The following is a 26,174-nucleotide window of genomic DNA, read 5'->3' as shown; positions in this document are numbered from 1 at the left end:
GGAGAAAACTCCAAGAGTCCTTGCAGATCTGGGACTCATGGTCAGGCAAAGATTTTAATAAACTTAGGTTTATTAAGAACTTATTTTTGGACCGTGCCTATCCAGACAACATGGTCAAAGATGTGATAAAATATGTGCAAAACGAGTGGGGTCACAAGTATTTACCATTATTAGGCTGTTATAATATGGACAAAAAGACAGAGAAGCAGACTGATTTTCATGGGAGAGTATGTGTACTGACGTACACACCCCTTACATACCTAGTTAGAGAAATTCTTGAAAGACACTGGGAAGTATTAGCTTCAATGGGTATAGATCAAACATTAGGCAAATTTCCCAAATGTGTTTATAAGACAGCGCCCAATGTGAAGCGATTGCTCGAAAGTGCAAGTTACGCCAAGGATAAAGATGATGGATATAAAGGAACAACTAAGTGTGGTAGATGTAAGCAATGTAAGTATATCAATCTAGCCAAGACAATTAGGTTGGATGACATTAATCGCACTTATATTATAAGTAGGACGGGTAATTGCAATTCAAAAGGGATAGTATATGTAGCTACATGTACATGTTGCAACGCACATTACATTGGTAAAACGGAAAGACAGCTGAAAAAACGTATGTATGAACATCATTATAGGATACAAAAATGTGACACTAAAAATGCTTTATACAGACACATCTTGGAGAAAGGGACTGAGCACAGTTTTACATTTGCAATTATAGATCAGATTTCCATCACACCGTTTGGAGGGAACTGGAAAATGGAGTTGGCACAAAGTGAAAGTAGATGGCAGATCTTGACAGATTCCACCAGAAGACCAGGTCTAAATGACTTTATTAGTATTAAACCATTTTTAGCTCTTCTATAATGTTCCCTGCATTAATTTTAGGTACTTCAGTACATACGTCCTATAAGTATAGTTTTGGGTCATGTGTCATATGTGCAGTTTAGTAATCATTATTACAACATATTTAGTCCAACAATTAGGTGCATATCATTATGGTATAAGGCATTTATTAACAGTGAGATGTTATTTTTGTACAATCAATTCTTTTCACATGCAATTTGCACAAGCATATGTTATATATATATCTTTGTACAAATATTTTACATACTGGTTTACATCAACTAAATCCATATATACATTTTTGGTTTTAACATTTTCATATATATATTACGTTTGCACAAATGCACTTTAGTGTTAGCATTTTTATTTAGTGAGTCTTCAGTACATATACATATTGTTTTTCATTTTAATATAACATTTTATTATTATTGTTATTTTATATTTCACATTTTAAAAGGTCATACATGTGTGTATTTGTTCATCTGTTTACATTATTTGAAGTGATAAGTTGATGTTTGTAATACAATTTGTGTTGATCATCAGTATGCCTTTAAAATTTTTGGCGTTTTTTATAAGTAATTATTCAATTATGTAATATAGATGAGTATATAAGTGATGAATTTTTTAAATGATTTGTTCTGAGGAAGACTGTAACATACAGTTGAAAGCGCTTAACCTCTATATCTTGTGTCGTGTGGATTTATAATAAAAACAGTTCTACATCCTTGTGTACGAGCAGTGATTCTCAGGGTCAGTTCATCCAGGTTGAAAGTGAACTCTAGAAAATGTGTCATGTTGGAGATACAGGCAATAAAGGCCGGAACACAAGATGGTGAACCCTTCCATAAAAGGAACATGTCGTCCTGGTACCTTGTATACCAGGCGACACATTCCTTAAAAAAAAGGGTTAATAAACAGGTGAGTTTTTTCCCCACACAGTTGGCAAAACTGTCACCACAAGGTGAACCCATTGCCACCCCAGATTTCTGCAAAAAAAATTTTCCATCAAAAAGCATAAAATTAAAGTTCAATACAATTCCAAGCAGGGTTTCAACTAAATAAATAGTGTTGTCACTAACATTCCTGTTTCAAAGGAATTCACCAACCTATTCAATACCAAGACCCTGAAGGATGACGGTGTATAAATCTTTAATATTGATCGTTAAAAACCACCATTCCTCACAAAAAGGAATTTTCCCAATATCTTGGAGAAAACTCCAAGAGTCCTTGCAGATCTGGGACTCATGGTCAAGCAAAGATTTTAGAATGGTGTTGACCAACTTTGCACATGCATATGTGATGGAACCGCGCCCGTCAACAATTGGTCGAAAGGTGGGGTCCTGAATAGATTTATGGATCTTGGGAATACCAAAGAGAATGGGGAGGTTAGGAGCCACCACGATCAAATACTGATAAACCTCAATGTCAGTAACTCTTTCAAGGAACAAGTCTTCAATAATGCTTCGGATCTTAGAATAAGCCAAGTTCACTTCATTGATGGTTACCGATGTATAAAAATCGGTATCAAGGTGGTTAACCATTTTGTTAACATACAAAAAATGGTCCATAAGAACAAGACCACCCCCTTTGTCGGGTTTCATAACCCTAATTTGGGAATTCTGCAACGTTTTGATGAATTCCCACTGGAGCTTTGTTATATTTATAACCTGTTTATGCAAAAAATTTTATTTTTGCTGTTATTATTTGCAACTAAAGCTCTAAAATCAAATTCGCACATTCTCTCAAACAGAAGCAGAGACTCATGTAAGGGAGGGTTGAATACACTAGGGGTTCTAAATTTGTTCCCCGTGTAACATTTATCATGCATCAATATGTCTAAATTCAATTTCCTCACAAACAGTTTAAGGTCAATAATAGTTTTAACTACATCGAAATGAGAATCAGGGACAATAGATAAACCCCTTGAAAATAGTTCAACCATGTCCGAGCTAACCACAAAACTAGTATAGTTGTAGATTTTAAAGTCACCTTTAGAATCCATTATTATCGGTGGCTCAGAGGAGACACTTTCTATCTCCTCCTTGGATTCCTCCTGTTCCTGGAACTGCCATAGTTGTTCCTCACCCCTGTGTTCATCTGCCTGGTTTGGTTGCCCCTGGGAAAACCCTGCTGTGCAGAATTATTCTGACCACCAGAATTTGAAAAAGGTGGAACCTGCTGCACATTAGTACCCACAATATTAGAATTATTGTTGGTACTGTTCAATAGTCTTTCACCCCGCCGAAGCACTTGCTGCTCTTCATCCTGAGCGCATGCCCCAGCATCTTGTTGGGTTGGTTGATTCGATGATTGCATGTTAAAATTATTATTAACCTCTGTGTTTTCATTTTTAAAAATTAAGGAAGGGCGGGGATACACCTTATTATTACTGTAGTCACAAATGTCTCTTTCTATCTTTTTCTTCTTAGCACTAATAAGTTTGTTCATCGTGGCCTCAATGCTGATGAAAATGCGTGAATATTCATATTTGTATCTCAGAAAGTCATTGTTAGTCTTAATGTCTTGTTCAAGAGACTCCAATTCAACTTGTAAAACATCAACCTCCTTTTTGTATTGTACCACTAACAAGTTGATAAATTCAAAACCTTGTCTATCAAACATTGAAAGGAGGTCGTTGTGAAACTGTGATCCCTCCAGTAGTCCAACAGGGAACCGCCACTGTCTAAGCCCCTTACGGACCACTTTTTTTTACCAAACATTGTTGTAAATAAGAAATTTCAAGCTGCAGCTTCCTGCACTTGAACAGTTTCTGATAGAAACTAGTAATAAGCTGAGTAATGTTACTTACAGTTTTTTCAGAGTCAGTAGATGGTGACGACCCTTCTGCGTTTGTGGTTCCATTACTAAAAAAATCATTATTACTTAAAAAACCTCCAATAGTAGGAATTGAGGGTGCAATTAATACATCTGAATCCAAATGTTGCACTGCTCCGTTCATGCCTTGGGTGGAAACACCTTGAGCACTCTGGGAACTAACCAGATTACCACTCGACTCACTGTTGTTGTTATTCCTATTTGAGTTTGAATTAATGTTAATGGCTGAAGGCATTTGCTGCCCTAATGGGATTGATCCAGATGCAGAACCGGTAGACTGGTTCCTTAAAGTACCATCACTAAAATTGCCTCCAAGCATTTGTAGAATGTCCATACGCTGTGTTAAGGAATCCAAACGGCCCATTACCAAATTTAAAAGAGCCGTAAGATTACATTCGGCATTCACCTCGTCGCTGACTGGTCGGTTGTTAAGAAAATTGTCTCTGTTACGCTCCTCTTGTGAAAACAGAGAATTTTGGGGAGATGTTTCCAAAACGCTCATTGTGCCAAGCACAAACAAAGTAATCCCAAAACGCACGAAACATAAACTATGTAAACCAAAGAAAAATGAGCTTAAGGAAACTCTCAGCAAAACAAACCGTAAAATAAAAAATAGGTTTAATATTGTGAGCACATGCTTTCGGAGGGCACAATGTCTCTCCTTCCTCAGACATCAAATGAATGAATGAAAAAATCAAATCAGATTAAATAAACAATCCCCTAATTGGGTCAATCAACAAATTCAAAAACATATACACCCACTCCATTTCAATTAAACACAGCGTTAAAGACAAATACCCTACAAACTCCCGAACAATACAATATGCTAAGGGGATTGTTTATTTAATCTGATTTAATTTTTTTCATTCATTCATTTGTTGTCTGAGGAAGGAGAGACATTGTGCCCTCCGAAAGCATGTGCTCACAATATTAAACCTATTTTTTATTTTACGGTTTGTTTTGCTGAGAGTTTCCTTAAGCTCGTTTTTCTTTGGTTTACATAGTTTATGTTTCATGAGTTTTGGGATTACTTTAAATGTTATTTGTTGCAATATGTAGCCTTTTCTCAGAAATACGTGTTCTTCTCGCAGTCCTTACATTGACTGTAGGCATGATATTGTTGCAATATGTAGTCTGTGCTCAGATTTACGTGTTCTCGCAGTCCTTACATTGACTGTAGGCATGATATTGTTGCAATATGTAGTCTCTGCTCAGATTTACGTGTTCTTCTCGCAGTCCTTACATTGACTGTAGGCACGATATTTAATGAGCCGCAGGCTTCGCACTGCTTATCCACTGTTAATTCTTAATTAGCTCTGGGACTCATTATGCACACTAGATAATCATTTGCCAGCCTGGCGAAACTGTGCCCACCATGTTTCTGAACCTCGGTCAGGATGATCTTTCCCATAAAAGGCCTGTAATACCATTCTCTCTAGACTTACCTCTGATACATCAGTATAAAACAAACAAAAAAAGACCTGCGAAATTCCAAAGACTTTAAGACAGGTCCTGTACACAATATTTCATTTAATTACTTAAAATCACTGTCTCCTTCTGCTGTGCTCTGTAATTTAATGACATCTTCCCTTTTGTCAAATATATAAGAGGAATTGCTACTGATACAAATATACAAATGTGATACAAACTTTTGATAGTACCCTGCTAATTCCACAAATGCCCTTGCAGGAATCATCATGCCTGGAGCAGGACAGTTTCTTGCTGCTTCCCATTTTCCTTCTGATGCCAAACTACTCTTTGTATGAAATATCTTAAATATCTTATGTATGTCATGCCTATCCTGCTCTTGAAGGCACTGCCAACCTAACTTGTCTCAGAGAGTCTCTCCAACCTATACCTGAGCTAGTGGGCACTCCTAATGCTTAGTGCGTATTATGACATCATCTGGGGAAGTGGTAGTTTATTTGGCATGGGGCTTTCAGACTCTGTCCATAAATCTATGAAAGGTAGCAGCGACACCATGTGGAGCAAAAGTAAGGACTGTATACTGGAATAAGCCCTCTGATGTCGTCTTTTCCCTAGATTCAGCAGATAGACGTAATTGTCAGCATTTCATTGTTAGATCTGATGTGTTCTAGAAATGTGTCATCCCTGACCTTTCTTTTAACATAAAGAAACAGGCAATCCCCTTTTAAATTTAAGAATGGCTATTATATTTATCATTTTGTTTTAATCATATTGGCATCCAAGATCGGCTCTATATTAAATCAGCAAATGCTTAAAAAAGTGAATGTTGATTTATCGACCCTATGTAAGCGAAAGCTTACAATCCCGAACACTTGGAACAGCGATTTTTTTCCCAGGGAAAAAAATCACCGTTCCAAAACAAAAAAAAAAAAAAATTTAAAACAATACATAAACTGGGGGCTTCACCCCCCCTACTTAAATATACCAATTCCGAGATTGCCCTACAGTGCCAAAAATGGCAAAGTAATGGAAGCGGCCAAGTGAATTCTTTCTCAGGAAAAGAATTCGCTTAAAAGCCACTTCACTATTTTGCCTTGTCATTCTTTTAAGTTCGATCAAGGCGCATTCGAAAGAATGCATCTTTGATCACTTAATAGGAACCCTCCAAGATGTGTTATAATTTAAGAAAAAAATTTTAAATCACATAACTGGGCCTTTCCATTTTGTTAGCGGAAAAATGTCCAGCTATAAAACTTGAAAGCTTCTATTATAGAGGTATCAGCACATTCACTATGACTGTGCTACTGTTTGTAGAATGTTAACTATTTGCTGCATTCGGCATAACATGATTCTGCATCAGTCTGGAGCACCACTTCCACAACTAGCAACTGATGACACAACAAATGGTAGTGCAGCTTCCACGATCATTTGTTGCATGTATGATGATAGCGATAGTGACCAGATGATGGTAGCAGCAAAGGACCCCTGGCAGGCTCATACATAGTACATGGCAGCACAGGTGAAGCAGCGGTGTCTAGTCCACAACTATAAGCTTTGACACTCACTAAGTGATAAACTAAAGTCACAAAGATAAAACACAGTGCATGGAGTGTTAGTTGTGGGATATGCTGAGTAGTGCATAGGCAGTTCACACTGTGCATAAGACATTCTATAATTTAGCATGCACAACTGTAGAGTCAGTATGGTTACATCCATCATCATTTTCATAGAGGCCAGTGGTCAGGGGCACAAGTGCTAGAAATACCAGATGAAAACCAGAGAAAATCATTTTTTGGAAAAGTAGGTGAGGTTGTGAGGTAGTAGGCATAAATACACATTAGACTTTTCTGTAGATGCACTTTTAGGAAGTGATGGAATATTGATCCCATAAAGAAGTTATCATGAATTATTGGTCGGATAATACTGTTGTTGTAAACTGGTACTTTATTATTATTTTTTCTTAATATATTTTTCTTTATCTTCTCTGTAAATATTTGCAGCGATGTTTTCCTTCCTTACACGTAAATACAAATTCATCATCACAGACGATATGCATTGGATTCTGATTGTGTCAGATGTGTGGTTAGACAATGTGGTTTATCTGGCTGTGTGTGAGGCTTCTGTGGAGGAGATATATGTCAGACTATGTGAAATTGTATCATTCATATCCTGTCACGTACAATGTCTCCTAATGACATGGTAGGGGACAGCCATGGAATCAGAGGATTATAGAATCATAGAACATTCATGGCAAATGGACCATTCATGTACAATGTTCCCTAATGACATGGTAGGAGACAGCAATGGAATCAGAGCATTATACAATCATAGAATATTCACGGTAAATGGACCATGCAGCCATTTATTCCTTGCCAATACCCACCCAGAGACCTTACCTCTTTTTCAAGAAGGAGTATGTCATTCATACCTGGGGTAAATTTATGAATTCCTATCCAACTGTTTAATTCCTTCTTAATTAGATTATTGTTTGACCTGGAGAGGATGTTTGTTCCAGAGAAGGGGTAGTCATTGCATGACACATCTGTCTCTCTAACAAGATTGGTTTATTTTCTTAAGCTGATGTTTGTTCGAGAGCGATTGGGAACAAGTGCTGCCAGGCTTATTCAGAAAATGTTATTTATAATATAGCAGACATGGCAGTACATTCTTAACAATATGGTTTCCCTTTTTTTTACTTTTGCAGTATGGGAAGAAATGTAGGAAAACTGCTACCTTTATTACAGAAGGTTGGCACAGGCGGCCCACTCAACCCCATATGTATTTCATCTATGAAAGAATAAGTTTTTAGTACTATAAAATAATTTAACAACCATTGCATTTTGCTAATTAATTATTTTTTTCCCTTATTGTCCCCCGCTGTAGATCTAGAACAGCTTGAGGGTACCTCAACTGTTGTAATCCACATCAACACTGGAGAGATCCCACCAAGTCTACTTTGTCACAGAGAAGTGATGGCCCATCTCCTGTGGGCAGCTTGAGGCTGAGCAGCCAAAACCTGTAGTAGCTGACTATGGTAGAGGCTTTGATCAAAAGGGCTATGGACAGGTGGTGGGGCCTGTATGAATATTTCCTGCAGCAGTTGCAGGACTTGGTATCCTAACAGCTTCTAGCTGCTAAGGAATGTGACACTATCACTCCCTCAACATGATGGTCGACCCACCGATGATCCCTTGGGATTCATAGCTGCCAAGGAACCTGACACTATCACTCCCTCAACATGACGGTCGACCCACCCAGGATCCCTTGGGATTAATAGTTGCTAAGGAACCTGCCACTATCACTCCCTCAACATGATGGTTGACCCACCCAGGATCCCTTGGGATTCACTCTGACATTGGATGATACTTGTGGTGGTCCTGTGTTCCCCAGTGTCCATCATCTGTGCACACACCCTTTGCACCAAGCACAACTTTTGTTTATTTCCACATAACATTGCCATCAGCATATCACCTGCCATCTGCTATTATTCTGCCTTCCCTTCCATTTGGTGAACCCAGTCTGTTGTGTAATCATTTACCCCGTTTGTTTTATTTGTTTTACTGTTAATACTCTTATCTGTTCCCATCATTCCTTGCATTGCCAACCTTCCTTCTCATTTTCCATTATATATTTGAGAAAAAGGGAGTCCTTCCCCTTAAAGAAAACATCCTCCTCTCCCACCTCGTCAAACACAACTTTCTTAAGTCAAGTCACTGTGTTTCTCATTTCTGTTGGCTCTCTCTCTCCTTTTCTTCTTTTTCCAACTTTACTATCGACCTTCTTCCCATACTGATAAAAGCCATTAACTGGTATGCATCAATGGATCGCTGTAGAATATGATACTGGCAAATGACCAACTGCTGGCAGGTAGTACTGAGAGGGGTCACATGCAAACTCTCTCTCTCTCTGTCAAGTCTCACAATATTAGCACAATGTGGCACTTACCAAGGAACTTTTATTTATTTATTTTATTGCTTTTGTTTACTGGGAATGTCCAACAGGGTACAAAACTCTTTTTTAGTGGAGGTCCATGGAGAAAATTCCCACATAGTAAGAAACCATAAACAATGGACAGTAGGCACAAGCATGATTCTTAACATGTATTAATACATGGGTGCACAAACTTAAAATGATGTGAGAAGATGCAGTCATCATATGTCAGCAGGTAGACAGTATCTTAGCTGAAATTACATATAGAAATGTATACTTTTTTCACTAAACCTAGTTACGATGGGAATAAGCCAGTGGATTTGTAGTACATATCGAGTAAATGTGCAGGCAATAAGTAGAGGTGAAGTATAAAGAAAACGGAACGTAATGGGATGATACAGTGGAAATAACAGATAGTTCTAGACTGAAGCACAGGAATATTTGGAAGATGAAGTTCAGTTTTAGAACTGAGGAGGGGGGTAGTAAAAACAGGATGCATGTCGCCAGGATCATAGTGTATTAGCTAACCAGTACAAGAACAGAGGTAGAGCTGTGATTTAGATAAGTGGGACATTAAAAATGAAATTGGAAGACTTATGGGATAGTTCTAGTCTTAATGAGAGGAGGACAGAATTTCAAATTCTGGCTGGATAATTTTAGTAGAGTCAATCTCTAGCTTTAGTGTAAGATTTTGAATTGAGTAAAGAAGAGTTCATCAGCAGAGTGCAGGACAAGAGGAAGAGGCTTGCTTGATGAGGGCAGACGGTGGAATTTTAAGATGATATTTAAAAGTTAAACGTGAAAAAATATAGATCTATGCAAGTACTCCTCTTTACTACTTAGTCAAATTCACAGATTTCCATTTTTGGACAATTTATTCGAGTGGTTCTTGACTAGCTTCACATATGTGAAAACCAGCACAGCTATTTCATGCTTTCAAACATTACTACATTTGCATACAGGCAAAATCAGCACTTTTTGCATGCACACCTAGCACACTTGTTCGGTGATGGACTAAGAATGCAACCCAAAGTCCATAGATTGATTATCCAGCAAAAAGAATGTATATCCTGCTCGATCTAGTAAAAACGTAATATTTGTAGCTTGAATGTCCTGTGTGTTTTTCCTACACAAAATGATTGACAAGTAGATGTAGGTAATAAAATGACCCATTGCCTTCTGCAAGTGATTAACAGATGAACTTTAAAAAATCCTTAAATCATTGACAGAGGTACATGTTTCATGTTGTTGTTATAATTACAAAAGAAATAGCTACCACAGAGTGAAGTTATCAATCCACAACCAGTTGTTCTTCTTTCAGCTTTTCCCGGTTAGGGGTCACCACAGCGGAACTCCGGTCTGCTAATGATTGACAGTAGATTTTTTTTGTACAGTGCCAAGGTGCCAGCTCAACGCCCAACCTTCAACGAAGGCATGCCCATTCACACGTCTTTCAAACGCCACTCGACTGCAGGGAGGATATGCAGACTCCACACAGAAGGTGCTCCAGTCGAGAATTGAACAGGAGAACCTCTTGCTTTGAGGCGACAACACTACTGCTGCACCACCGCGGCTTCTATCAATCCACAACCAGTTGATATGTTTTGTATCAGTATTCCCTTTGAAATAGCCAAAATACTATGCTAATATTCTTCTCCTTCGAAAAGTTTAAAATCTTTCTGGTAATATTTTTGCCAAGTCCTTGTTATCATATAGAATCCCTCATTCTTTGGTAATAATATCTTGTAATCTTTGTTTTTCAGCAGCATAAGGCTGCATTGTATCTGTTACCTTCTAATAACCAGAAACAGCACTAAATAATCACATTTTAACTATTCATTTGACAATCACAATTCTGCACATGAAGCAACAACAGATGCAAAAATAATTAAATGGAAAAAGTGTCAGTAATTTTATATGCATTCCCGTGCAGGTAAGTGTGTGCATGCCTTATGCACCTGTATCCATTCCTAGAGACTCTATCCAGATAGCACAAACTGAAAACAAATGAAGTTCTTTAATACAATGAAATTAGTTGATAATGTTTATTTTTAAATAATACCACTGGAGAATACATAACATTATATGCATAAATATGTTCTTGAGTTTTATAAATAGATTTAAATAATATCCGAGAAAGAAAAGACAGTGGACTCAAAATGTCTAGAAGAGTGCCACTAGCAAAAAAATGCTTTGCAAAGTGCCGCTGACCCCATGCTGTTCAACTGTCCTTATCTGTGTGAGTAAATGCTTGTGCAGTATACCACAGAGTATTACCAGTGAAAAAGGTAGAAAATAAATCCAGCGTAAAATGGCATTATTTAAAATGTAAGACTTCTTTTACTAATGCCATTTTATAACAGCAATAAACAATGCGTAGATGTGGACAATGGCGGTATACCTGTGATTGGTTTTGTTTTGGTCTCTCAATGTCCAGCATTGTTGTAAACCTTCAGCACTTATTGTTAAAGCAGGAATTATACATTCTGAAACAATTCATTTCTGAAACACCTTATTTAGCACTCCTTGTTGAATCTTGAAATTACCAAGTTCAAACTTTTCTACATTCTCTATCTTTAGTAGTGTTGATTATGACCAAAATCAGTGTGCCGCACAATCACAGCCCTTAAGGTGAAATAACATAGCTAACATACTAGTAATAGGTGACTCTATAGTCAGGCACACTGATGTCCCACTCACTAGGCCGGACAAGGAGAAGGTTACTGTTAGCTGCCTGTCGGGAGCCAGAATCCACCACATAACACAAGCACTCAGATCACTCCAGAACAAGTACAAATAGGACTTTGTCATTGTTCATGTTGGTGTGAATGACCTGAGACATACCTCCCTGGACTACATGAAAAGAGACATGATCATGTAGCCCAGGCGAGTATGACCCTGACCCTGAGTAGCATCCTGCCCTCACCAAGAATGATACCGCAGTATAAAGAAAAAATGATCAGTTTCAACAATTGGCTAAGCTTCTGGTGTCATTCAAAGGGGATCCAGTGTCTGTCAGCCTGGGATTACATGCTCGACAGGCCTCATTGCTTCATAAGAGATGGCTTGCACCTGTCACCCCTAGGCTTTCGAATACTGGCCAAGGCTCTTGCTGCCCCCATAGTGCCGTTTTTAGGCAAGGCTCAAAAGTCAAACCCACCTCCGTAAACAGCACAAATAATAAAATGAGGGTTATGCTATTCAATGCCAGGAGTTTAAATCTCAAAATGTACGCGCTCGAAGCACTCCTCAGTATGGAGAATGTTAACATCTGTGCAATAACTGAAACTTGGTTAAAAGCTCCACAGAGCACCCCAGCACTACCAGGCTACAACTCATACCACACATTTCGGCCACAGAACATGGACCGAAACACAAAAGGAGGGGGTGTATCCAAATTCATCAAGGATACCTACACCTCCAGGTTAGTGGCACAGCATGATACCTCTGAGATCATCCATGTTCAACTAACATCAGGCAAATCTGCAATGCAAATTGTGGCCTGCTACAGATCACCCTCCATGACCCAGGACCACCACTCCACCTTTTTGCACACACTGGAAAACATGAAAGTCCTACCAAACACCCTGATATTGGGCGATTGCAATTACCCTACCATTAACTGGGAAAATTACTCAAGTACAAACTCCCAGGTCCAGCGCATCCTGGAAATTATTAACTCAAATGCCCTGGATCAGCTGGTAAACTCCCCTACCAGAGGTGAAAACATATTGGACCTGGTCATCACCAACATGGGCGACAGGTGTTCCACACTGGAAGTCAACCCGTCACTGGTTAGATCAGATCATAAACTAATCACTCTGGATGTCCACACCACACCACCACCTCCAACCAAGGAAACCACAGTGAAAAACCTTTCTATAGCAAACTTCACCTTACTTAAAATAGAGGTGGTAAGTTTCACAGCCCCCATGCTAAAGGATAACAGTGTCCAAGATGCAGGAACCTTTACAAATGCACTCTATGAGCACCTACAAGGATGCATGGACTGTGCCATCCCTAGCAAAAGCAAGACTCACTCCCCAAAGAGAAGCAAACCGGTCTGGTGGACTCCTGCCATAAACAGGCTATACAACAGAAGGAGGAAACTAGTTCAGAAAAAAAGCAAATCCTAAGAAGGAAAGACATCCCTGATCAGTATCAGTAAGAAACTAAGGTCCCTCATAAAATCTTCCAAGGCTAACTTTGAAAGAAAAATAGCCAAGGTTTCAAAAGATAACCACAAAGCCTTCTTTAGCTATGTCAAGAATCTAAGTGGCAACTCACAGATTTGCTCTGAGCTAGTGCAAAATAGCACAAAATATACTGAACCCACTGATATTGCCAACATCCTGGCAGATAGATTCAGTGCAAACTTCACCCCCCTCTCACCCCAGAAAGGGCCCACAACAATACCAGAAAAGTGTAGTGTCCCAGAAATCACAGAAGCCCAGGTGAAAACAGCCCTTTCAAAAGCCAAAAGCACAGAGTCAATGGGGCCAGATGGTGTCCCAGGCTGCGTCTTGCACGAACTACAGAACGAACTAACCCCCCACATAAACACACTGTTCAACCTCAGCCTCTCCACAGGCTATGTCCCCATAGAATGGCACACAGCAACGGCTATTCCACTCTACAAAGGAGGGGGCCACAACTGACCCTGGTAACTATTGTCCCATAAGCCTGACTAGCCTGGTCTGCAAGGCTATGGAGCGCACCATCATGGAACTCATTAAAATAAACATTGGGAACCTCCAAACACTTGACCCGACCCAGTTCGGCTTTGTTAAGGGCAGATCATGCCTACTAAACCTGGTTGACTTCTTTGAGACAGTCACCAAAGCCATAGATGAGGGGAAGGTAGTTCACACAGCCTACCTTGACCTCCTCAAGGCTTTTGACACCATTCCCCACTCGAGAAATATAGAAAAACTCACCAGTCTGAACATAAACCCCTATATCATGACATGGGTTGCCAACTGGCTTACAGACAGAACTCACACTGTAAGAATAGCGGGCTCCAGGTCCGACTCTAAACCAGTCACAAGTGGTGTCCCACAAGGCTTGGTCCTGGGACCCCTACTATTCGGCATATACTTCTCAGAAGTACAGGCAAACACAGGAGGACTATGGCTAACCAAGTTCGCTGTTGACTGCAAACTGGGAGTCATAATTGACTCTCCAGCTGACATGGACATTCTCCAAAAGGGCCTTACTGAGACGGACACCTAGTGTCAAAGTCATGGTCTCAAACTAAATGCCAAAAAATGCATAGTCATCCCATTTAGGAAAAACAAAACACCCATGAATTACCACATAGGTGGCAGCCCCCTTAATACAGAAGAGGTAATAAGAGATCTGGGGACCCAGGTAGATAGTAATCTCTCCTTTGACAATCATATTGCCAAATTAGTTAGGAAATCCTTCTATGTAGTCCATCTAATTACTAAAGGGTTCGCATCTAGAAATAAAGAGGTTATAGTGCCCCACTACTCGTCACTCATCAGACCCATCATAGAGTACAATGCCCCATTTGGGATGTACCTCACAAGACACTTCCAACAGCTGGAAAGACCACAAAAGTACCTCACCAAGACAATTACTGGCGTCAAACATATGTCCTATGCAGCCCGACTGGAAAATCTCCAGCTGCACTCAGTGGCATATCGCTTACTCAGATGTGATCTCTGCCTGACTTACAAAGCCATGTCCAACTCAGAATTGATGGACATGCTCCACCTAAAGAAATCCAAGTCACTGCGAGCCACTCGCTCTAGTGAGCTAAACCTTGCCACAACAATAAATAGAACATGGTGGAGGGATAGATTCCTGTCACAGAGACTCCCCATGCTTTGGAACAAAATTTCTAACTACATTAGGCAGAGCCCCTCACTAACACTCTTCAAGAGAAACCTTGACGAGTGGATAGGTAGCAGAAAATACACCCCTGAGATCACTTCATTGGCTCTTCTTGACAGAGGCTCAGTTAATTAATCAATGGGGCGGCAAAAGCTGACACACTCTGGCTAGGCTTATAAATGCCCTCGGGCAGGTAGCCTAGTACCTACCTATAAACCTAAGTGTGTTAATGTCTTGTAACTGGAATACTTTTCAAATGACATTAATCATATTATTTATTTATTTTTATTCTGAATTAGTTTATGTCATTTTGAAGTAAAACATAAAACAAGTACTATTTGGTTGCCTTAGAAAATGCATTACACTCCATCTAATAAAGTTAGAACTTAGCAAAAATTAATTACCAGATTCCTCCCAACTTCATGTCTAGCAACATACTGTGCCACATATAAATGGCATTTAACGCTGATACTGTCACAGGGGTTAAATTTAATCTAATGATATTTTACCTTCTGGAGATATTTAAAACAGCATTTTTTTGTATGTGATATATTACATACCTTTGGGGATGGAGTAAGTGCTGAGCACACACTTTTATTGCTATAAGGCCTTGAATAGTTTTGGTATAGCTGAATGCCATGCTGAAAATAAAAAGGAAAAAAAATTAGATTTTTTTATCGGTTGCAAAACAATGAGTTAAAATGAAAGCAGTCACATTATGTACTATTTCAGAAGACTATAAAACAATCTTCAATATAGAATTCTAGGTAGATCAACATGTTCTTTTTTTTAAAAGCATCATGGCTTCAATTTTTGTCAGAGGAATAATCCTGCAACTTTGATTTCAAAATTAAAATGCACAGTCTTGAAGAAGACCAGATGAATATCCTTTCATTTACAGTAATGTTTTGTATAGTTTTAAGTCCTCCAAAGACTTTCTGCAACTGTATATTAAGCAGTAATAAAGGTAAGCACTAATGCTGTAAAATAATGAGAAAATAAACTAAAATATGGCACTTTTGTAGAGTAAAATATGACAATTATTTAAAGACAAATGCATTTATATCTGTCATTCCTGTGACATTTTAGACTGTCTAATATTTATTTGTGAGTGAATTAATTACATCCATTAAAATGTATACTATGTGCTGCATTTGTAGATCTAAACTGCCCATGATATAATTTTTGTGCTGTATTACTGTGGCCTTTATTTTGGAGAGCCAAAAAACATATTAAAATAGAATGACTTGGTAGGCGGACAGCAAACAGTTGCGTCTAACCTTATCTTGGCTTCCATTATTACGCAGTTCTCAATGTGCACAGCTGAAAGTACTTCCCTGAGACTTACTCACTGGTTCAAAGAGACTTGAATGTGGAGTCAGCTTACTACGTAATACTAGAGTGACCTTTTCTGTATAAATCTATATGCTAATAGCTTGAACAGGCAACTTAAAGATTAAACAGCACCCTAGACCGAGTCCTTACTGATGGCCAACTCTAAGGTAATTGTATTCATGTGTCAACTGCCTTTTACAGCATGGAATTACATCTGGATATACAAATGGTACCAGTTTGCAATCAGCGAGTATTTGAAACAATTTGTTCATATATCTTTAATGATGCCTTCAAAACCCACTGACTAGTAATTCCTGACCCATGTCTGTCTAGATGGCTAACTATTTACTTAATAAATCAATACATTAAATAAATGTTTATATTTTGATTATATATCTTAATAAATGAATAAATTAAGTAAATGTTTATATTTTGATTATCAATTTTTATCATCAGGCAATATACATTTCCAAATAAAAAAAAAACTCCAGCAGGCAAGGAAATTGCACTATGTGAATACATTGCTAGACATACAAAGGGTAAAATAAATAAACAATACAGCTATAATAAGAGAACTGACATCTATTTGCAATGTGGTATAGAGTAATTCATGTGTTTTTGAAAATGCAGTCAGATTAATAATGTTTCAGTGATACAATTTATTGCTATTGGTAGACATTGTAACATTAAATTTTATGATTAGAATAATGCATTTTAAGTTGCCAGTTTATATAATTTTATTGATGGTATAATACAGATATTGCAGGAATGCTGACTAGTTTTTGTTTAGGCAAGGAAGCAGTAACACAGCCAAGAAATAATTATTTGTATGTGAAGTGAGTGAGCTAAACTATGTTGATATTAGTGTCATCATTACATAGCCCAGTTTATACACTCTCCTCAACTAGTTTAGACCAGTTTACAGGCATTGCTGTATTCTGGGCTGTTGTGTAGTTCATGTGTTGTCCATTACCTTACTTGGATAGAAGGAAGTTTCTTTGTTCACCAGTGGGAGTGGGGAGCCTTGAGCAGCCTACCTGTCCCTGTAGGAAGTGACCTCAGCACAAGAAGCTGTAGTAATTGGTTGTTTTGGACCATTTCTAGCTCTTTTGTAGTTCACTGTTTAAAATCCGCGTTTGCACGGCTTTGCGCGGTTGTGCGCATAGCGCAGCGCCGGTTAAACAAGGTTAAACTTTTTCTGGCTCCGCCAAGTCTGCTGTTCAAATTTTCCCTTAAGGAAGCTCTACTCTTAGTATAACCAGACTACTTACTATATTATAAGCCTAGCACTTGTTCTCAATACTTATCTACTAAGTAAGCACTCTCGTACTAAGTAAAGCACTACATCTACTTACCACCCCTGTGAATATCCCCTTCCCTTAAAGGTACAACACTCCCTTATACTGTTCTAGCATGTCGAGTGGTAGATTACTGGCATCTTCTCCAGTTCAGCTGGTCAATCTGGGTATCTTGAGACAATGTTACAATTGTCTCATGTACACAGACAACCCTCTCCTCCTCCCAACAAACACAAATACATGTGAGAGATGCAACTATATAGCCAAACTGGAGGCTGAACTCTCTCAACTCAGGGCTGGCATGACCAGATAGGAGGAGATGGCAACCGCACACACAACAATCCCAGTCCCACATAGACCTACCACAACTGCAAACCAAACACATAAAAACACAAAGACATACTCGGAGGCTCTAATAAAAAACTTACCAAAACAACAGAGGCTCCCAAAGCAGACACCCAAAAATCCACCACCTCAAAACAAAACACATGCAACACATACTTCAATAAATCAGTGTGTCAACCAATCACAGCCCTTAAGGCCAAACACATTGCCTGATACACTAGTAATAGGTGACTCTATAGTCAGACACACTTATGTCCCGCTGACTAGGCTGAACAAGGAGAAGGTGACTGTGAGCTGTCTATCGGGAGCTAGGATCAGCCACATAACACACGCACTCAAGTCACTCCAAAGCAAGTACAAATATGACTCCGTCATTGTCCATGCTGGTGTGAATGACCTGAGACGTACCTCCCTGGACTACATGAAAAGAGACATAGACGAGCTCTCCGATTATGTAGCCCAGGCTGGTATGACCCTGACCCTGAGCAGCATCTTGCCCTCACCAAGAATGATACCACAATACAAAGACAAGATGATCAGCTTTAACAAATGGCTCAAGTACTGGTGTCATTCTAAGGGGATCCAATGTCTGTCTGCCTGGGATGACATGTTGGACAAGCCACGCTGCTTCGCAAGGGATGGCTTACACCTGTCACCACTGGGCTTCCGGATATTGGCTAAGGCTATTGCCACCCCCATAGTGCCTTTTTTAGGCAAGGCTCAAAAGACAAACCCACCTCCTTAGAAAACAATAATGGAAAAAAAACTAAGGGTGATGCTGCTCAACGCCAGAAGTCTAAATCTCAAGATGCAGGCACTTGATGCACTCCTCAGCATGGAGAACATCGACGTCTGTGCAGTAACTGAAACCTGGTTCAAGGCTCCTGAGAGCACACCAGCGCTACCAGGCTATACCTCGTATCATGTTTTTCGGCCCCAAAACCCGGGCCGAAACACAATGGGAGGGGGAGTGTCCATATTCATCAAGGACACCCACACCTCCAGGTTAGTAGCAACACATGAAGCATCAGAGACCATACAGGTGCAACTAACCATAGGCAAAACTGCTATACAACTGGTAGCATGTTACAGACCACCCTCCCAATCTCAAGAACTCCACTCAGCCTTCCTGAAGACATTGGAGGATATGAATGTATCACAAAATACCATCACACTGGGAGACTTCAACTACCCAAACATAGGTTGGGTACATTATTCTAGCCCTAATACCCTAGCCCAAAGGTTCCTGGAATTCATAAATTCAAATGCACTGGAACAATTAGTCACCTCTCCCACTAGGGGAGATAATATACTAGACCTGATCATCACAAACATGGGGACAAAATGCTCCACACCAGAAGTATACCCCTCACTAGTGAGATCTGACCACAAACTAATCACCCTGGATATACATATTCCACCTCCACCTCCAGCACAAAAGACCACAGTGAAAAACTTCTCAAAAGCAGACTTCACTCTTCTTAAGACTGAGATGTTATCCTTTAAGCCCACTGTGCCAGTGGATACCACATCCCACAACGCCGAATCCTTCACAAATGCTTTCTATGGACATCTCCAAGAATGCATGGATCATGCAATCCCAAACAAATCCAAGTCCGTCTCCGCCAAATGTAAGCGTCCTGTCTGGTGGACCTCAGCCATAAACAAATTGTATAACAAAAGAAGGAAGCTACTGCACATCAGAGCAAAATCCCATGAAGGGAAGACATCTCTGATCAACATTAGCAGAAAATTACGTTCTCTCATAAAAACATCCAAGGCCAACTTTGAGAGAAAAATCGCTAAGGACACTAAAGATAACCACAAAGCCTTCTTCAGCTATGTTAGAAACCTAGGCGGAAACCCTCAGATATGCTCAGAGTTGGTTCACAACAATAAAAAATACACTGAACCCACAGATATTGCCAACATTCTGGCTGACAGGTTCAGTGCAAATTTCTCCCCTCCTTCACCCCCAAAAGAATAAATACTTATCCCAGCTGAATGTAATCTCCCTGTCATCTCATATGTCCAAGTGAGAACCGCCCTAAACAAAGCAAAAAACACAGCATCAATGGGACCTGACGGTATCCCGGGTTGCGTGTTACGTGAACTCCAAGAGGAGCTAAATCCACACATAAAAATGCTATTTAACCTTAGCCTTACTTCGGGATATGTACCTGAACACTGGCGTACAGCAACAGTGGTCCCACTCCACAAGGGGGGTGCCTCTATAGACCCTGGAAACTACCGCCCCATAAGCTTAACCAGCCTGGTCTGCAAAGCTATGGAAAGAATCATTATGGAACTCCTAAACAGAGACATAGGGGACCTACAGACACTTGACCCCACCCAGTTTGGCTTTGTAAAGGGCAGATCCTGCCTTTTAAACCTGGTTGACTTTTTCAAAACAGTCACTAGAGCCATTGACGAGGGCAAAGCAGTCCATACAGCATACCTGGACTTGGCTAAGGCCTTCGACACAATACCCCACTCAGGCATCATAGATAAGCTCAACAGCTTAAAAGTAAACCCTTATGTCACTAGATGGGTTGCAAACTGGCTAAAGGACAGAACCCATAAAGTTAAAATCGCTGGAGCAATGTCAGACTCAAAGCCAGTCACAAGTGGTGTCCCACAGGGATCTGTCCTGGGACCCCTCTTGTTCGGCATTTATTTCTCAGATGTTAAAGCAAACACGGGAGGGCTGTGGCTGACAAAGTTCGCAGATGACTGCAAACTAGATGCCATAGTCGATACACCAGCAGACACACACATCCTACAAAAAGGCCTCACAGAAATGGACAACTGGTGCCGGAGTCACGGCCTTAAACTAAATGCCAAAAAATTTATAGTCATCCCCTTTGGGAAAAACAAAGTACCCACAAATTATCACATAGACAGCAACCCACTGAGTACGGAAAAAGTAATCAGAGACCTAGGGACCCAAGTCGACAGCGACCTCTCATTTGATACCCACGTTGCCAAAGTGGTTAGAAAAACATTCTACCTTGCACACCTCATCATGAAGGGATTCACATCCAGATCCAAGGATGTCATTTTACCCCTATATTCCTCCCTCATCAGACCCATGATTGAGTACAATGCCCCATTTGGTATGTACCTCACCCGGCATTTGCAACAACTGGAGAGACCACAAAAGTACCTCACCAAGAGGATCAAGGGTCTCCAACATATGTCTTATTCTGCCAGACTAAAGAAACTTCAGCTCTATTTAGTAGCATACCGCCTGCTCAGAGGTGATCTCTGCCTGACGTACAAGGCCATGTCCAATCAGGATCTGATGGACATGCTCCACCTCAAAAAAACCAAGTCCATCAGGACCACGAGAGCTAAAGATTTAAACCTCGGCACAAGTATGAATAGGGCATGCTGGAGGGATAGATTCATAACCCAGAGGCTTCCCATGCTTTGGAACAAGATCCCAGTTCATATTAGGCAGAGCCCCTCACTGACTCTCTTCAAGAGAAATCTTGATGAGTGGATGGGAGATAGTAAGTTTACCCCAGGGGTCACATATGTGTCACTGCTAGACAGGGGCACAGTAAACTAATTCTATTATATAAGGGGACCTTCATTGTGTCACTACTAGACAGAGGCACAGTATTCTAAATTTATTCTGTACATTTTTTGTACCATTTCATGGGGTGGCAAAAGCCACATCACTATGGCTAGGCTTACAAATGCCCCAGGGCAGATAGCCTAGTACTATACTATGAAACTATGAAACTATGAAACTATTGACCTAGATAGAGACTGTTCCGTACTGTACAGAAGACATACATTATCCCACAGTTACAGAAATCTACTCCAGATATGCAAAAGTCCTTGTTACTTGAACTTCTTTGTAAGAGCAGTCTGTTGTACATTGTTTCAGACTTAAAGGGAATTAGCATGAGTCCAGCATGTATTCCTTGGGATGTTTAGGGACCTCAAACTCTGAGAATCCTCAACATTTTAGTATTTCAGATTTACTTTATTTAGCTTTCTGTTTCTCCCTTCAATGTTTTCCTTTCTTCCTATAAAATTGTACTACTCTTAATTTTTGTCTAAGCCTTTCCTTCTTTCTCCACCTTCTCCTCTTCTTCAATGAAGGATAGCCATATTGAAATAGCACATTGTAAACATTTGCATACTTATAATATCCACATTTAAGCCTTGTCATGTGCTTATAAGATTGTAAATTCTGCTATGTACATGTTACGATAAGTTATTTAAGTCTTTACAATTAGTGTAATTATCCTTGAATTGACTGGAGTCTCTGATTTACTTGATAATATAAGGTTTGTGATTATCACCATTTTTATATCTTCCTGGGTTGAACATAAAAATGCCCCCATGAATCAGTGTCTTACATCAATTAGCAAAAACTACAGACCCATAAGTCTCACTAGTCTTACATGTAAAGCCATGGAAAGAATTAACATGGAGATGATCAACAGGGACACAGTAAACCTTCAGACACTGGACCCAACTCAGTTTGGTTTCATCAAGGGGAGATCATGCCTACTCAACATGGTGGACTTCTACGAGAAGGTCATCAAAGCAATGGATGAGGGCAAAGTCATTCACACTGCCTACCTTAACCTGGCCAAGGCATTTAACACAATATCCCACTCGGGTATTGTTGACAAACTGAAGAGGTTAGGTACAAACCCGTATGTCACCTGGTGGATAGCCAACTGTCTCACATACAGGACCCCAGGATGTTAGAATTGGGGAGTCCACCTCTACAAAGAGGCCAGTCACAATTGGAGTCCCTAACAGATCAGTCCTTGGACTGCTCCTTTTTGGGATTTACTTCTCAGAAGTCAAGGCTAATGTCAGTGGTCTCTGGCTGGCTAAATTTGCAGACGATTGCAAATTAGGAGCTGTCATTGAATCTCACACTGACACAAATGTTCTTCAGGAGGGGACACACTACTGGTGTCAGAGCCATGGACTAAAACTAAATGCCAAGAAATGCATAATAGTATCCTTTGGGAAGTCATTCATTCCTGGTAACTATCATATTGACAACATAGCCCTTAGAGTTGACCAAGTGGTCAGGGACTTAGGGACACACATAGATAGTAATCTAGCCTTTGATCATCATGTGTCTACAGTGGTGAGGAAATCATTCTATGTTGCACAACTTATAAACAAAGGTATGGTGTCTAAGTCCAAGGAAGTCATTGTTCCACTGTATTTGGCATTAATCACAGCTATCCCCCTTTGGTATGTACCTAACCAGGTATATCCAACAACTGGAACATCCGCAGAGGTTCCTCACTAAAGAAGTAATATGTCCTATGCAGACCACCTTAAGGCCCTATCCCTGTATTCTGACTCCTACAGGCTTTTGAGGGGAGATCTATGCCTGGCATACAGGGCATTGTCAGGCCCCACTCTGATGGACCTCCTGCATATCCACAAAACATACAGCGCCAGCATTGCCCGATCTAAAGACTTAAACCTTGCTTGTGATATCAATAGGATGTTGGAGATATAGGTATGTATCCCAGAGACTACCCTATCTATGAAATAGGCTCCCCATCCATATGTAGCAGAGTTCATCCCTAACCCAATTCAAGGGCAACTTGGACAATTGGATGGGAAACTGGAAATTCATCCCTGGTTTGGCACCTACATCTCTAATGGACAGAGGTAACCTTTAAATGGTTAGTCTCCAAGGCCCATGCTTACACTTATCAAGGGTATCAGAACTTGTCAGAGATTTGGGATGCATGGCTAGGCTTAAAAAGGGCCTTGTGGTCATTAGCCTAGTAAACACCAATGAACCTATAAATGAAAAATAGAATAAATGCAATATGCTGTTAGTTCTAGATTATTGAGAAGTAGTTGTATAAACCACTTTAGATCTATATTTAATTATGTATATAGTGCCGGTTATAAATTGCCTGTCTCTTACCAATGCATAAATAACAGGAACAACTCTTTTCTATTAAAAATATATGTTGCTTGTTTTATATTAAAGACTCAAGTGCATTATTTTAAACCCATCAGTTTGTTGAATCAGATAAAGTATTTGGTCAGACATTTGAGGACACTGGACATTCTAAATTCCAATTTGATGAAACGTATTTAACACCAGCTGGCTGCAAACTCTTTAATGGTGGCTAACATTCAGTGAGTTTACCTATGACCTATTGGATTATTTACAACAAAAGTTTAGTTGGGATTTCAAGTATGTGGTCATTACACCTAGCCTAAATTTGTAAATGTAATTCATTTTAGTTAACATATAAAACAATCCATCCACCAAACTGTTGTAGAAGTTTACTGAAGCTGAGTTACTCATTGCAAGAGCACACATTTATTTGTTGAGATAGCATTGCTAAATAGATTGAAACTATTTTATTTACCAAAATGAGCTATGTTACATATTTTTTACATTGAATTTGAAAGCATTTACCTCAATACACTCTCTTTCAAGTGATATTGGTCTTTTGGTCAAACTCAGTTAATCAATGCTTATTGATCTTTGCAATTTAATTGTATGAGTTATTGTGCTACATGTAAGGCTTAATCCTATTGTTTGTAGTTCCTGTAGATAATTGTGTGATTGTGGAGTCTGTGCTGTGCTCTATTACTAGGTCGCTTGGTCGACAAGTAGCTATATGTGTGTGCGCGCACGCGCGTTTGTGTGTGTGTGTGTGTGTGTGTGTGTGTGTGTGTGTGTGTGTGTGTGTGTGTGTGTGTGCGTGCATATTATTTATTAACTTATATTTGTTTACTTGGGTAGTGCAGAGATCTTAATGGACAATTTTCAGGCACAACCCTGGTGAACAGGATTAAATATGAAATTTACAAAACATAACCAAATCCAAGGTACGAACAGACCAGAAGCCAGATGGAAGCCTTTTAAAACCAATTTAATATGTGCACAAAACACAAAATGAACTCATAAACGCAGACACTTAAAATACAGCATTTTCATTTCAAACACTTCATCGGATGTTGTTCTAAGATAAATTGACAGGTTAAATATCTTGCTGGGGAACAGGTTGACCAATAAAAACATTCAATAAAATGATTCAATAAAATGACTCATGAATAATCATAAATATTAATGAATAAATAAAAGTTAAAATTGAAACCAATATAGTAGGCACTTTAAAACCTATAAAACTCTGTATAAAACAATTGATTAAAAGTTATTACATATTTAATTCAAGGTAGGACCATTTTAAACGGAATATGTGTTCACTTTGCGGTTTGTGCACATATTAAATTGGTTTTAAGAGGCTTCTGGTCTGTTGATACCTTGGATTTGGTTATTCGTCTCATTTTGGTACCTTGTGGCTGTTTTTTCTTGTGAAATTAACAAAACATATTTACAGACAAGGGTATGCTAAGATATATATATATATATATATATATATATATATATATATATATATATGGGTTCCTTCAAATCATTGAACTTTTAAAAGATCAGCTTTCATATGGCCGAGACCATATGACTGAACTTTTAAAAGTTCGAACAGTCTTACCATCACCCCTTATATGGATGTTAAAAGACTATTTTTTAGGGAAAAGGAATAATATTAATAAATTGCCATCAAACTATGTAAGTTCTACACTTTCAGTGTTCAGAACATATATAAACAAAATACCAAATATTAATTCTTGGATTTTTCTTATTTTCCCTATAGCTTTTACACCAAATATTCTAGATACATTCCAAATATCTAAAATAAATATACTTAAAGAAGAAACATTACTCTTTTGGCATCAACTTATAGAGAAAGGGAAAATTCTAACAAAGGAACAGATAATTTATAATTATAATATAAATAAAGACAATTGGCTGTTTTACAAAATCTAAGGCATTTTCTTATAAATAAAATAGAACAAATGCAACCTTCAGTTAGACATGAAGCTCCAAAACTCATTGAATACCTTATTCTTATCACAAAACAGCCTTATCAGGGTACAGGTTATTTGTCTAATATCTATAAAATTGTTAAAAACAAAAACTATCATGAAAAATCATACTGGGATTATTATACTTTAATAAACAACCATCCTCCAGTTGAAGAAGAAAAAAGTAATATTCTAAAATCTTCCAAATTTTCTACATTATCAAAGTACTGGCAATTATTCACTTGGAGATATCTACACAGAAGTTTCTATACACCACATAGGTTAGCCAAAATGTATTCTATTGAAGATCAATGTTGGAGATGCCATACCAAGATAAAAGCAGATTGGCAGCATGTTTTTTTATGAATGTATATGTCTCAATATGTACTGGAAATCCATTAAT

At 39.0% G+C, this 26,174-nt stretch overlaps 1 protein-coding gene across 2 annotated transcripts in view; it reads right to left on the bottom strand.

Annotated features, from left to right (window-relative positions):
- The window catches only part of GRB14 (growth factor receptor bound protein 14), a 1,680,298-nt gene that overhangs the window by 295,306 nt on the left and 1,358,818 nt on the right, over window positions 1–26,174 (bottom strand). For both annotated transcript variants that reach the window (XM_044074833.1, XM_044074832.1), the window contains exon 8: window positions 15,464–15,544. In XM_044074833.1, the coding sequence (XP_043930768.1) occupies window positions 15,464–15,544 (81 nt within the window). The remainder of the gene's footprint in view (window positions 1–15,463; window positions 15,545–26,174) is intronic.

The sequence above is a fragment of the Protopterus annectens genome, chromosome 6.part0 (assembly GCF_019279795.1).
Source record: "Protopterus annectens isolate FY-2018-M chromosome 6.part0, PAN1.0, whole genome shotgun sequence".
Taxonomy (NCBI): domain Eukaryota; kingdom Metazoa; phylum Chordata; order Ceratodontiformes; family Protopteridae; genus Protopterus; species Protopterus annectens.
This window is presented reverse-complemented; position numbering and strand designations above follow the sequence as displayed.